Below are 13,644 nucleotides of genomic sequence, written 5' to 3'. Positions count from 1 at the left end.
AGAATACTGGAGTGGTTTGCCATTTCCTTCTCCAGGGGATCTTCCTGACACAGGGATCGAACCCGTGTCTCTATGTCTCCTGCATTGGCAGGCGGGTTCTTAACCACTAGCACCACCTGGTGATCCAGACAGCTCTGTTCTAAAGGTATAGGAGTTATTTCCTCAGGGCCAAAATTCTTAAAGAGATATATTTTTTTTTCTTCAAGCTTTCTCTGGAGTCTAAAGAATATTGCGACCACTTTGTCAAAAATCGTTTTTCTGTGACCATCATTTTATAGCCAAAATTTAGACCAGATAGCACTCAACTTGGCCCTGATAACAAGGGCAGATTGGTCCCAGGAGGGATTGTCCCTCTGGGGAAGTAGAAGTCTCAGTTTGATCAGCCCCAGTATGTTGATTACAGGAGGAAGTCCTGGACATAAGGGAACTTCAGTCCATTTTTCTATCCTGTGTCAGTAAAGATGAATATTTTTAGGCCATTTTTCTTGTCATTGGAACATAGCTTTAGATTGACCTTTTTTTTTTTTTTTTCCCAAGGGGTTCCCAGGTGGAGTGTGGAACCTTTGGGTGAGCAATTCCCATATTAATTCGAGCAGTTTGTACAGGTGTCTGTGTGCTCAAACCAAACCAACAAAACCAAACCGAACCAGAACTTCAGTCACACTCCAAATGAAACAAAAGGCAAAGAGATGCCCAGAAATCAAAAGCCAAGAGGCATAAATGCCAGACATGACTTCCCAGTTCCATTAGACCTGTGACCCGGCAGAGTCAGTGCCTGCAGCCTTTTTAAATTCTGATATAGTTTAAAGCAATTTCTTGTTAATTTTCTGTGAAGAAGTTACTCTACCATTTCCTCTTTTAGAAGCTTCTAGAAGAATAGCATTGAAATATGTATAATATCATATATGAAATGAGTCGCCAGTCCAGATTCAATGCATGATACTGGATACTTGGGGCTGGTGCACTGGGATGACCCAGAGGTATGGTATGGGGAGGGAGGAGGGAGGAGGGTTCAGCATGGGGAACACATGTATGCCTGTGGCGGATTCATTTCGATATATGGCAGAACCAATATAATATTATAAAGTTTAAAAATAAAATAAAATTAAAAAAAAAAGAAGCTTCTAGAAACCATTCAAAGGAAGCATGGCAGGCCTTTTCTAATTGTGCATGCAAAAGTATCAATTTTGGAATATGAAAAGAACCCCAGTTTGACCATTTTAGGTTGAGCTCTCTTCTAGTATAATTTCTCCAATTAACTAGGTAATTGCAAGTATGAGCTGCGCATGTACTGTACATGAATCTGGCTGGAGTGTTAGTCAGGCTGGCTTTCTGACACTCCTTTGTTTCTGTTTTTGAAACATTCTGTTTCCCATTTGAAGCTGGATTTGTCAGGGATAAAAATCACTAGTGAACTTGTGTAGTGGGCCTATGTGCTGCTCGTGAGCTTAACTCCTCTAGGAGTCACCCCAGAGTCGATTCAGCTCATCTTATGTGTCTTAGATTCTGCCTCCAGCAATCTAAGACCACTATGCCGTTCAGGTCGCTGAATGGCCAGTTCTTACGTGCGTCTAGTTAATGAGTGGGTTTCCCTACGGGCCCACTGCACGGTATGAGGACTAGGCCTCCACCACTCCCGCAAATTTCTCAGTCACCTGAGAAAACCAAAACCAGCCAGGGAGAGCCTTGTCCCTTTTCTTCAGAGCAAAGCTCTCATATATTTTCTTCACTTTTATCCTGACAAATTCTATAATGGCAGTCAAATTGAGGGAAAGTGTCGGATCAGCCTCTTACTTAACCACTTAGCCAAGACCATTCAGTCCTCCACAATGGGGCGACCACAGCATCTTTCAGCCAAGCCCCAGGTATTCCTCGATTTATTTCACAATCAAGCCCCCTCCCAGGGTGGGCAATTCCCCTGGCATCTTTCAGCCAGACTCCCACCCAGTATCTTTTGACTGGGTGGGAATTTCTTGGTATCTTCCAACCGAGCTCCACTCAGTGTCTAGACCATGAGTGGCTATGCCCTGGGTGTTTCACCCACCGCCCACCCCAGTGTCTTTCCTACCGGGAGCGGGCAGGTAACCTGTTCCACTGCCAAATAAAACTCAGAATCTCAATCAATATCGGAGATTCGAGAACCAGGAGAAATTTACCCAAATTTGTCTGCACTCCTTGAGGAGGCGGATGGGTACAAGGGGCCACTGCTGGTACCCGGTTCCTCGTGGAGTCCAGTCGAAGTAAGGAAGTCCACTCTGGGTCCCTTGGTGGTCGCCATAACTGTTGACTTAAAAAAAAAACGATGTACAACTTGAGAGTTGCGAGTTAAGTTTTATTTGGGACAAAATGAGGACCACAGCCCGGGAGGCAGCATCTCAAATAGCTCTGAGAGACTGCTCCAAAGCAGTAGTATGGAAAGGTCAATATATAAGGTTTTGGTGAAGGAGGAGTTCAATCCCATGAAGCACTCATTTTACAAATGGTTTTTTGTTAGTCATGAGGATCTGATGTCACCATGAAGGGATTTAGCGCTTCTCTAGATATGAGGAGATGCAAGGATTGAGATCATAAAACCTGTTCCTAAAAACATCCAACTATCTAAAGGCCTGTCCCAGCAGATTCCCTGGAGCACAGAGTGCCTCCCTCCACCCTGAACTCCCTCAGGGGTTGTCGAAGGTCAACAGATGTAGCAGCATGAGGGTCAATCTCCATAGAGGCAGATGGCAAATGCCTTTGCTGTTCACTACTTGAGAGTGCCTTTGCTAAGTGCCAACTTGTAGCTGACAATGGGGTCACAGAGTTGAACACAGCTGAGAGAACAAGTGGAGGCCAAAGCACTTTGCTCAGAACCCCTCACTGGCCCCTCCTGACGAGGCTGCCCTTGTTGTGGCCCCTCTTTACACAGGATAAAACGGAGGTTCCCTTAGCACAGGTCCATGTGCTCAGTGCACAGTGAGAGGCCAGTCACATGGAAATTTTGGAACGTGGAACAGGGAAAGTTTTATTGCAGGGCCATCCAAGGAAGCTGGTGGCTCAGGACCCACAAAAACTCCTGAACTCCCAGAGGGGTTTCTGCAAAGCGTTTTTCAGGTGAGGGGACGTTGGGCACAGATTATGGGATCAGCTCCTGCACAGTTCTCCTCGTGGCTGATGAGGAGGTCACAGGGTGTTTGTCACAGGGATTAACATCATCCATCTTTTCCCACCAGTAGGTCTGGGGAGTAGACACTAATGGTCCTAAGTACTTAACATTTTCCATTAGGTTGGTGGGGCTTTTTCATTTGGAGAAGGACATGGCAACCCACTCCAGTATTCTTGCCTGGAGAATCCCAGGAACAGAGGAGACTGGAGGGCTATATGGTCTATGGGGTTACACAGAGTCGGAAAGGACTGAAGTGACTTAGCAGCAGCAGCAGCTTTTTCATTTGGAGCCTGTGCAGGCAGGGGACAGCCCAGGCTTTGGGTTTAGGTTTTGGTTTCAGTTTCCTCTATCCTTTTCCCGGAAAAAACGGTGGGTTGCTGTCACCAGATTCTGGCCTTGGGCATTTCTGGGTTGGATGCTGGCCAGTAAGATCCTGTGAAAGGGGAATGGGGCTCCCTGGGACACACCATAGGGCATGGGCGTTTTCATCTGTAAAAAACACCTCAGGAATGTGTACTAGATACTATTATCTCCATAAAGGAGCTAAAACAGAAGATATGGGGGAGGAGTCTGCCCTGGGAAGGCCGCTTAGAGTCCTGTTCAGTTACAGTTCAGAGGGTTTTTGTGGGGTCCCGGGGTGGTAAAGGCAGTTGCTGGCAGAAAGAGCAAGTTCCTGCCTGGAGCCAGGACAAGGGCCTGGGTGGCTGTTTGTTGCCTGGTGCGTCCCCTGGTGGCCATGTAGGACAACTGCAGTCTGAGTACTGTTTGAGGTCCAGCTCTTCTCCCCTCTTCCTGCAGGCTCTGGTTTGTCTTCTGACACCCTCCATGCCTCCTAATGGTCCGCTCGGCAGGGGACAGAGACGCTAAGTGAACCCCTCAAGGTCACCAGGAGATCCCTGAATTCTAAATCCAGTCGCCTCAGTCAGACACAACACCGCCCCAGTCACCACTCACGTCTCAGCCTTCATTTCTCCCAGTTGGGGACATGGCCCCCCCAAAAAGCCCTCTGCCTCTTCCGTTTTGTGGTACAGAAGAGAGAGCTGCCGTGCACCGGCCGCTCAGTAACTGCAATGGTCACCCTCAGAAACATGGAGGAGAAGGGCTAGGGCTTGACAGGGGGTGTCCCAGGGAGCCCCACTCCTCTCTCACAGGATCTCACTGGCCAGCATCCAACCCAGAAAGCCCCAAGGCCAGAATTTGGCAAAACCAACCCAACGTTTTTCCCCGGGGAAAGGAAATAGGAAACTGAAACCTAAACTGCAAGCCTGACTGCCCCCTGCCTGCACAGGCTCCTTTCGAGTACCGCCAACTCAGAGGATCCTCCTGGAGCTTCTCATTGGTCGGCACCGCTATTATGCTAATGAGGGGGCAGTCTTAGCCTATAAAGGTTCCAGCAGTTCAGTCAGGATGGCACTACTTCTTCTATTCACTACAGACCAGTGCCCATGGACACCGAGGAGGACATGAGTGAGTTCCTGATGCCCATAGACAAAGAAAAGGACTCGAGTGAGTCAGCGCTGTGTGGCCGCAAACTGCCGCTGTGGCTGGGGCTCCTGCTGCTCCTGGTGGCGGTGGGGCTGCTTGTGCCCATGATCTACTTCGCTGTCATTGCCAACAGCAAGGCCTGCGTGGATGGCCTCCAAGCACAGAAGGAGTGTCAGGAGGTCAACCAACACGTGCAGCGCCAGCTAACCCAAGCCCAGGAACTCTTAAACGAGAAGAAAGCCGAAGCTGCCACCTGCAAACAGGCTGTGGTAAGCCATTGCAGCCCCTCGAGAGGGCCCCGGACTTAGAGGTCTCTCCCAGGGTCTTTGTGGAGATCGAGATAGACCTTGAAACTGTGTCCTTTTTGCCACCACCAGGGTTTGGGAACCTCCAAACTCTCTCTGGGATGCTGGGGTACGTTGAGGGGGAGCCTTAAAACTCCCAATTATGTGCGTCAGTATCCCTTTAGGATATGAAGGATCTCTAAACTCTGGCGCTTGAATGGGGGGGATCTAGAAACGCCCCTTGGGCAATCTCGGGAGCAGAAATCCCCTCTAGGGGCTGGGAACAGGACCTAGCCAGCTCTTTCCACTGAATACTGAGAACCTTTGAAATTTTCACTTCTGTTCTAATATGGAGACGTTGAAACTCTTATGGACCTCTAACTTGGGCTTTGAAATAATCACTCCCACTTCCCACCCCCAGCCCCTTGTTTCTGGTTATAGAAGGAACTCTTAATCTTATTGGGCTATAGCCCAGGGCATCTAGAAAATTCTCCTAGAGTCTGGGCATGGGGAACCTCCACATTCTCTTCTGGGGGGCCTTCAAACTCCCATTTTGAGGATCACACTCTTACGGGTGTCCCGGGGAAGGTGGGAAGTTGTGCCCATTCTTCAAGGTAGAAGACTGAGGGGCCAGGGGGGTTGGATGGGAAATGAAGAGTGTGTGCATCTGAGCCTCTGATCCCAGGGCTCAGGGAGGGGCCAGAACCCAGGCACAGGAGTCCAGGTTCTGACTCTCCCCTCTGACCCAGGTGACCCTGAGGGACTCTCTGAAGAAGGAGCAGGCACGAGTGGAGGAGCTTCAGGGTGAGAAAAGCAAATGACCAGGGTTCCTCACAGTGGGCTAGGGGGGTAGCGACAGGTCAGGTGTTGAAAGGGAGTCCGGAGGGAGGGTCCCAGGGTTGTGATCAGGCAAGAGGAAGGGGGGCCAGATTCCATTTGGGCTGGGGAGCCGGGAGCCGGGTTTCCCAGCTGGTAATGAATGAACACCGCGCTAAGTCACGTGATGTCCCGGCTGGGTGTCAGGTGGCTTAGCGAGATCACTGTGTCCACGAGGCCTCTGAATCTGTACCCTATCCCTCAAACAGGAGAGTTGGCGACCTTGAACCAACAACTGCAGGACCTTTCGGAGAAATTAAGGTGCGAGACCACGCCCCGGCCACGCCCCTTTCACTCCACCCCCCAGACTCCCCAGTCCCTTCGGCTCAGAAAAACCCCTATGCTCAGGGGGACTAAGTTTAAGTCCCAGCCTCGTCCCAACTGTCACACATCCCTGGGGTGGCCACTGCTCACTCTCCTCCCCAGCGACTTGGGGGGAGTGGAGATTCTTAAAGGCAAAGCGCAGATCCCCTGGACCCCTAGGGGGCCGCAGCCTGAGTTCCCCGATTTCTATTCCAGAAGAAAGAGTGAGGCTTCAGCAGAGGATTACCCCTCTAGATTCTCCGTCCTGTTCTTCCCCGCGTTTCTTGCGGGTGTGGTGATGACCGCGGGTGTGCTCATCACCTGCAAGTGTCTGAAGAAATGAGGTCCCAGAAAGCCGCCGGTACGAAGGGGGCGTCTCGAGGGAGAAGAAAGCTCGGAGGGGCGGGGAGCTGGGCCTGGGTCAAGGTCTTGGGTGGTGGCCTGCCTTCGGGGCAGGGGGCTGGGCACCGGGGAGTGGAATCTGGAGACCGAGGGAGGGCTCAGTGAGTTGGGAGGGGCCTTAGAGTCTGGTGGGGCTGGGAACGGAGCCTGATCCGTCTGCCTCTGACTCCCTATTCTGATGTCTTTTAGGCCACAACCAGGACTGGGCCGACTCCAGCTCGGATTTCCGGTTTGAGGCTTCTGGACCTGGCCAGTCCTGACACGACCACATGGCAACACGTTGTAGGGAAGATGGGATAGCCTAAGGGGCCCAAGACAGGGCAGTCCTGAAAGGATGCCTTGAGAGTGGGAAAGTAGCAGAGCTGGCCCAGGGCCGCCTAGAGCTAGGGATGGCACGCGAGTCGGGTTGTGGCACCTCCATCTTGCTGACACTGCTCTGAGAAAGTCACTTTCCTCTTGGGTCTTTGGACTCGAAATGGAAACATCCCTTTTGGGGGGAAAACTGGACTCTCGAGTGTTTGGAGCGTTACTGGGTGACCTCCCAAAGCATCTGTGGCCTGCCCTGCAGACAAAGGTGGACATCCACTGACGTCCACAACCAGCCTTCCGTGCTCTAGAATGTTCCTCAAGATCTCGGGGGTTCCAGCAGGCACCATCCCCCTGCATCCCCAGCCCTCTTCTCTGCTGGCAGCCTCTAAAGGACCCTGGTCAGAGCTCCCTGCCTGCAGCTTTCTTCTCTCATCTCCTGGCTGCTCTCATCTCATTACCATTGCATCTTCTGATGACAACGGTTCCACGAGGAAACCGACGCTGAGACGAGGGACACTTTGTCCTGGCTCCCAATCCCTTCCGGCAGAAAGTGCAGGGCTGGGACTCACACTTGGATGAGCAGACTTGGGACAGATCTGTGTCACCTTGTCCTGCCACCTCCATCCCCCAAGCTCCTATTCATCCCACAGTACCCAGCTCTGGGAGCCCCTCCCCAGAGACTTCTCTGCTTCTCAAAATGAAGTCCTCGAAGAGTTCTCTGATGACTTGGTGGTTAGCATTCCAGGCTCCCGTGGCCTGGTTTAGTCCCTGGTCTAGGAACTAATATCCCATAAGCTGGGAGACATGACCAGTAAAAAGGAAAGAACGCTCTCCCTGTGTGTGCCCCCTGCTCCTAAAATGGTGTTTGATGGTGGCTTTCGTTAACTGAGCCCCTTATAAGCGTATGGTTTCTACATGACTACAAAGAATGTTCCCGAATGCTTTAGTGGAATGAAGCTTGTGAAAAATAACAAAGAGCCAAAGTGGAAACTGTTTGAGTGACAAAATAAATATCATCACGTGTAAAATAAATATCCATGAATTCGCAGGAATATAAATACATGACTGACTAAAACAATAAATGAAAGAGAGGAGAAAAATCTCCCAGGCCGAAGAATATCAAATGACATTCACAAATATCTCACCCTCAAGAGGATGATGTGCGGGTCCCATGGCTTTGGTGTGGGCTATAAATGGTCACCTCTTTCCAGAAGGCACAGGTGGAAGAGAGGAAGGAGGTAGCTTTCTGGTGGAGACGCCTGACGGACACCACCTCAGCCAGGGCACCACGATCAACATCACAGGGTAAGTCAGGCTGATAGCCCGTGTCCTGGGCACATGAGTGTCATGAGAACGGCACGTGCCCTCTCCGGTCCTTCTCGCCAAAGGCCAGTCCAACCATGAGAACAACCCCAGACCAATCCCACCCGAGGACCACCCTACAGAACACCTGACTCTCCACTCTCAAGGTCATCACGACCAGGAAAGCCTGAGACTCTGCCTGACCCAAGGGAGCCTACCGAAGCATCAGGACTCAGTGTCCTGTGAGGATCCGGGGGCAGAACATCAGGGGAAACTGAGGAGATGGGAATAATGCGTGGATTTCAGTTAATCCTGTTACTGGTCAGCACTGGTTCCTACATTGCAACACGTGCACCTTAGAGATGAAAGGTGACCAAGGTGGTGGAAATGGAAATGGAGTCTATGGAATGTTTCTGGACTGTCTTTGCTGGATTTGTGCAAACCAAAATAAAGTGAGTCTTGAAAAAATAACAAAGCTTGGGACTTCCCTGGTGGTCTGGTGGTTAAGGCCCCTCACTTAAACTGCAGGGGACATGGGTGAGATCTGTTGTCAGGGAACTAAGATCCCACATTCTGCAAGTCACAGCCAAAAAACAGAAGAAAAAAAAGATAGATTAGGACTTTCCTAGTGATCCGGTGGGTGAGACTCCACTCTCCCAATGCAGGGGGGCCTGATTTGGCCCTGATCAGGAAACTAGATCTCACAGGCAACAAGTAAGATTCCATGTGTCCAGGCAAAGATTCAGCCTGCCACGAATAAGACCTGGCACAGACAATTATATATATACATATGTTTTTTAAAGCATAAATTCAGAAGAATATGAGTTACTTTTTCCGATCAAAATCTTGGAAAACTCACAAACTTCCTGTTTTCAGGGCTGAGACTAGAATGAGGTGAATACAGCACTGGCTTTGGTTGCAAAATGTGGGGTGGGGGGCCCAAAAGTTCTCTTATGTTCATCCCCATTTTACAGCTATGGAAACTAAGGCTAGGATGAAATCACTTGCCCAGGGCTGGCAGGGAGGCAGGGCTGAGCACATGCAATCTTGACCCCTATCTCAAATCATGGTCCTAAGCTGACCCTAAAGTTCAAAATTCAGCCCAGTGGAGCTCAGATACCAGCTTTGCCAAGGGCCCTGTCTTTGCACCTGGAGTCCTAGCCTGGGAGGGAGGCCCTCCTCAGGCCCTCCTCTGTGTGTCCCTCCTCTGGGGACACAGAGGCTCAATGTCAGTCTCTACAGCAAGTCCATCCCTGGGTCATTTGGCTGCTGAGTGGCTTTAATGGAGTTGGGGTGGGGGTGGGGTGAGGAAATTGTCATTGTTCAGTTACTCAGTGGTGTCCCTGGCTTTGCAGCCCCATGGACTGCAGCTTGCCAGGCTCCTCTGTCTTCCACTCTCCTCCAGAGTTTGCTCAAATGAGTCGGTGATGCTATCGAACCAACTCATCCTCAGCTGCCACCTTCTCCTCTTGCCTTCAGTATTTCTCAGCATCAGGGTCTTTTCCAATGAGTTGGCTCTTCCAATCAGGTGGCCAAAACATTGGAGCTTCAGCATCAGTCCTTCCAATGAATACTTAGGGTTGCTTTCCTTTAGGATTGACTGGTTTGATCTGCTTGCTGTTCAAGGATCTCTCAAGAGTCTTCTCCAGCACTTCAGTTGGAAAGCATTGATTCTTCAGTGCTCAACCTTCTTTATGGTCCAACTCTCCCATCCATACATGACTACTGAAAAGACCATAACTGTAAATACATGGAATTCTGTTGGAAACGTGATGTGTCTGCTTCTTAATATCCTGTCTAGGTTTGTCAGAGCTTTTCTTTCAAGGAGCAAATGTCTTTTAATTTCATGGCTGTAGTACCCATGCTCAGTGATTTTGAAACCAAGAAAATAAAATCTGTCACAGTTTCTGCTTTTTCTGATTTTATTTTCCATGAAGTGATGGGACCAGATGCCTTGACCGTAGTTTGTTGCTTGTTGTATTTCAAGCCAGGTTTTTCATTCTCCTCTTTCACTTCATCAAGAGGCTCTTTGTTCATCTCCCCTTTATGCATTAGAGTGGTGTCCTCTGCATGTCTGAAGCTGTTGATATTTCTCCTGGAAGTCTTGATTCCTGCTTGTCATTCATCCAGGCCAGCCTTTCACACGTTGTACTCTGCATAAAGTTAAACACGCAGCGTGACAATATAAAGCCATGTCTCACTCCTTTCTCAATTTTGAGCCAGTCAGGGTTCCAGGTCCAATTCTAAGTTTGCTTTGTGACCCGTATATGGGTTTCTCAGGAGACAGATAACATGGTCGGGCACTCTCATCTCTTTCAGAATTTTCCACAGTTTGTTGTGATCCACACAGTCAAAGCCTTTAGCACAGTCAATGAAGCAAAAGTAAATTTTTTTCTGGAACTCCGTTGCTTTCTCCACAATCCAAAGAATGTTGGCAATTTGACCTCTGGTTCCTCTGCCTTTTTGAAACCCACCTCAGACAATGGATGTTCTTGGTTCCCGTACTGCTAAAGCCTAGCCTGAAGGACTTTGAGCAAACCTTGCTAGCTTGTGAAATGAGCACAATTGTATGGTAGTTGGAACATTCTTTGGCATTGCCTTCCTTGAGATTGGAATGAAAAGTGACCTCTTCTGGATCTGAGTTTTACAAATCTGCTGACATATTGAGAGCAGCACTTTAACAGCATCATCTTTTAGGATTTGAAACAGCTCAGCTGGAACTCCATCACCTCCACTAGCTTTGTTTATAGCAATGCTTCCTAAGGCCCACTTAACTTCACACTCCAGGATGTTCAGCTCTAGGTGAGTGACCGTAGCATTATGGTTATCTAGGTCACAAAGACCTTTCCTCTATAGTTGTTCTGTGTATTCTTGCCACCTTTTCTTAATTATTTCTGTTTCTCTTAGCTCCTTACTGTATCTGTCCTTATTGTGCTCGTCTTCTCATGAAATGTTCCCATGATATCTCCAATTTTTTAGAAGAACTCTCTAGTCTTTCCCACTCTACTGTTTTTCTCTATTTCTTTGCATTGTTCCTTGAAAAAGGCCTTCTTATGTCTCCTTGCTGTTCTCTGAAACTCTGCCTTGAGTCGGGTTTCTCTCCCTTCTCCCTTGCCTTTCACTTTTCTTCTTTCCTCAACTGTTTGTGAGGCTTCCTCAGACAACCCTGGTGGCTCAGACAGTAAAAATCCGCCTGCAATGCAGGGGACCTGGGTTCAATCCCTGGGTTGTAAAGATCCCCTGGAGGAGGGCATGGCAACCCACTCCGGTATTCTTGCCCGGAGAATCCCCATGGACAGAGCTGCCTGGTGGGCTAGAGTCCATGGGGTGGCAAAGAGTCGGACACGCCTGAGTCACTAAGCACAGACAGCCACTTTGCCTTCAGGTATGTGTTTGGCTTCGGAACGGCTTTGGTCCCTGACCCCTGTATGGTGTTATAAACCTCCCTCCATAGTTCTTCAGGCGCTCTCTCTACCAGATCTAACCCTGTGAGTCTATTTGTCGCCTCCACTGTAAGGCTTTGGATTTAGGTCATACCTGAATGGCCTAGTGGTTTTCCACTACTTCCTTTAATTTAAGCCTGAATTTGGCAAGAAGGAGTCATGATCTGAGCCACAGTCAGCTCCAGGTCTTATTTTTGCTCACTGTATAGAGCTTCTCCATCTCTGGGGGCAAAGAACATAATCTGATTTCAGATAGACTATCTGGTGATGTCCGCGTGTAGAGTCATCTCTTGAGTTGCTGGAAGCGGGTCTTTGCTGTGAGCCACGTAACTAGGCAGAGGGGTGTCATCCTGAACACCAGGATCCCTGGCTTTGGCCCCACGTACCATCTGATCCAGCTGACTGCAAGCCTTGCAAATGGTTGAGCCTACAGAACCTGGGTAGTGGTCGGGCTGTGGTGAAAGAAGCCAGTGGACAAGTGCACAGCTGCTTCCAGAAGTCACTTCCTGCAACAGGAAGTGTGTAATCAGGCCATTGATCATTTGGAAGGGAGATCAGTGCAGCCTGAGTTCCCTGGAATGTCACTCCAGGGTCCCACCCCCTTTGGAGGTCTCTCCCTAGACACCTCCCGCCCAGATCCTTTGGGTTCTGAGTGTCCCAAATGGATCTGATCTGCTTTCCTCAAAATGTACTCCTCACTCCTGGGCCTGATTTCCACGTTTCCCCCCAGTCCGTCTGCCCTGAGTCACACGCCCAGCCACACGGGCACTGAGTGCCCACTGGATGCAGAGCGCTTCACTCAGAAGTCCTCATTGGCCCCTCCTGACAAGGCCGCTCCTGTGATGGCCCCACGTTACAGACGAGGAAACTGAGCTTCCGTGAACTGAAGTCCGTGACCCTGGCACACAGTGAGGACAGACACACAGAAATTGTGGGGTTTGCAGCAGAGGAAGCTTCATTGCAGGGCCCCGCAAGGAGGCCGGTCGCTTATACCAGTGAATCCTGACCCTTCCAGAGGTCTCTGAAAAGCATTTTCAAGGCCCAGGGGAGGGGCCAGTAGGCCCAGGGTATGGGATGATTCTCTGAGTGACTGATGGTGAGGTCACAGGGGTTAACATTATCAATCCTTTTCCACCAGTAGGTCTGGGGGCTACATGTCCTGATCCTCATGTGGTTAACATCTTCCGTTTGGTGTGTGTGGATTGGGTGGCAGGAAGGTGGGTGGCATTTTCCCACCTGTGAAAACAACTCAGGAACGGGTATTAGATACTATTATCTCCATACTTCATAAAGGAGCTAAAACAGAAGATATGGGGAGGAGTCTTCCTTGGGAAGGCCACTTAGGGTAATGTTCGGTTACAGTTCAGAGGGTTTTTGTGGAGTCCCGGTGTGGTAGAGGCAGATGCTGGCAGAAACAGCAAGTTCCTGCCTGGAGCCAGGACAAGGGCCTGGTGGTTGTTTGTTGCCTGGTGCGTCCCCTGGTGGCCATGTAGGACAACTGCAGTCTGAGTAGTATTTGAGGTCCAGCGCTTCTCTCCTCTCCCTGCAGGCTCTGGTCGGTCCTCTGACACCTCCCATGGCTCCTGATGGTCCGCTCGGCAGGGGACAGAGACGCTAATTGAACCCCTCAAGGTCACCAGGAGATTCCTGAATTCACAACCCTGTCTCCTCAGTCACACACAACACCGCCCCAGTCACCACTCACGTCTCAGCCTTCATTTCTCCCAGTTGGGGACATGGCCCCCCCAAAACGCCCTCTGCCTCTTCCGTTTTGTGGTACAGAACACAGAGCTGGCGTGCACCGGCCGCTCAGTAACTGCAATGGTCACCCTCAGAAACATGTAGGAGAAGGGCTAGGACTTGACATGGGGTCTCCCCGGGAGCCCCACTCCCCTCTCACAGGATCTCACTGCCCACCATCCAACCCAGAAAGCTCCAAGGCCAGAATTTGGCAAAACCAACCCAACGTTTTTCCCCGGGGAAAGGAAATAGGAAACTGAAACCTAAACTGCAAGCCTGACTGCCCCCTGCCTGCACAGGCTCCTTTCGCGTACCGCCAACTCAGAGGATCCTCCTGGAGCTTCTCATTGGTCGGCAC

The 13,644-nt window shown here is 50.1% G+C and overlaps 1 protein-coding gene across 1 annotated transcript; it reads left to right on the top strand.

Moving 5' to 3' along the window:
- The first annotated feature begins 4,447 nt into the window (after positions 1-4,447).
- On the top strand, positions 4,448-6,446 carry LOC102284049 (bone marrow stromal antigen 2). The gene is made up of 4 exons (XM_070374792.1): positions 4,448-4,896; positions 5,661-5,715; positions 5,997-6,048; positions 6,307-6,446. Exons 1-4 carry the CDS (start codon positions 4,588-4,590, stop codon positions 6,431-6,433), a joined length of 543 nt encoding a protein of 180 aa, XP_070230893.1. The 5' UTR covers positions 4,448-4,587; the 3' UTR covers positions 6,434-6,446.
- Positions 6,447-13,644: the final 7,198 nt, after the last annotated feature.

This window comes from Bos mutus, chromosome 7 (genome assembly GCF_027580195.1).
Source record: "Bos mutus isolate GX-2022 chromosome 7, NWIPB_WYAK_1.1, whole genome shotgun sequence".
NCBI classification, from domain to species: Eukaryota; Metazoa; Chordata; class Mammalia; order Artiodactyla; family Bovidae; genus Bos; species Bos mutus.
The sequence above is the reverse complement of the archived record's forward strand: the minus strand, read 5'-3'. Positions and strand labels throughout refer to the sequence as shown.

Excerpts from the sequence above, each read along its gene's own strand:
- LOC102284049 (XM_070374792.1), top strand. The coding sequence starts at position 4,588 with ATGGACACCGAGGAGGACATGAGTGAGTTCCTGATGCCCATAGACAAA. Across the intron at positions 4,897-5,660 it reads CCACCTGCAAACAGGCTGTG|GTGACCCTGAGGGACTCTCT; the intron begins GTAAGCCATTGC and ends CCTCTGACCCAG. Across the intron at positions 5,716-5,996 it reads ACGAGTGGAGGAGCTTCAGG|GAGAGTTGGCGACCTTGAAC; the intron begins GTGAGAAAAGCA and ends TCCCTCAAACAG.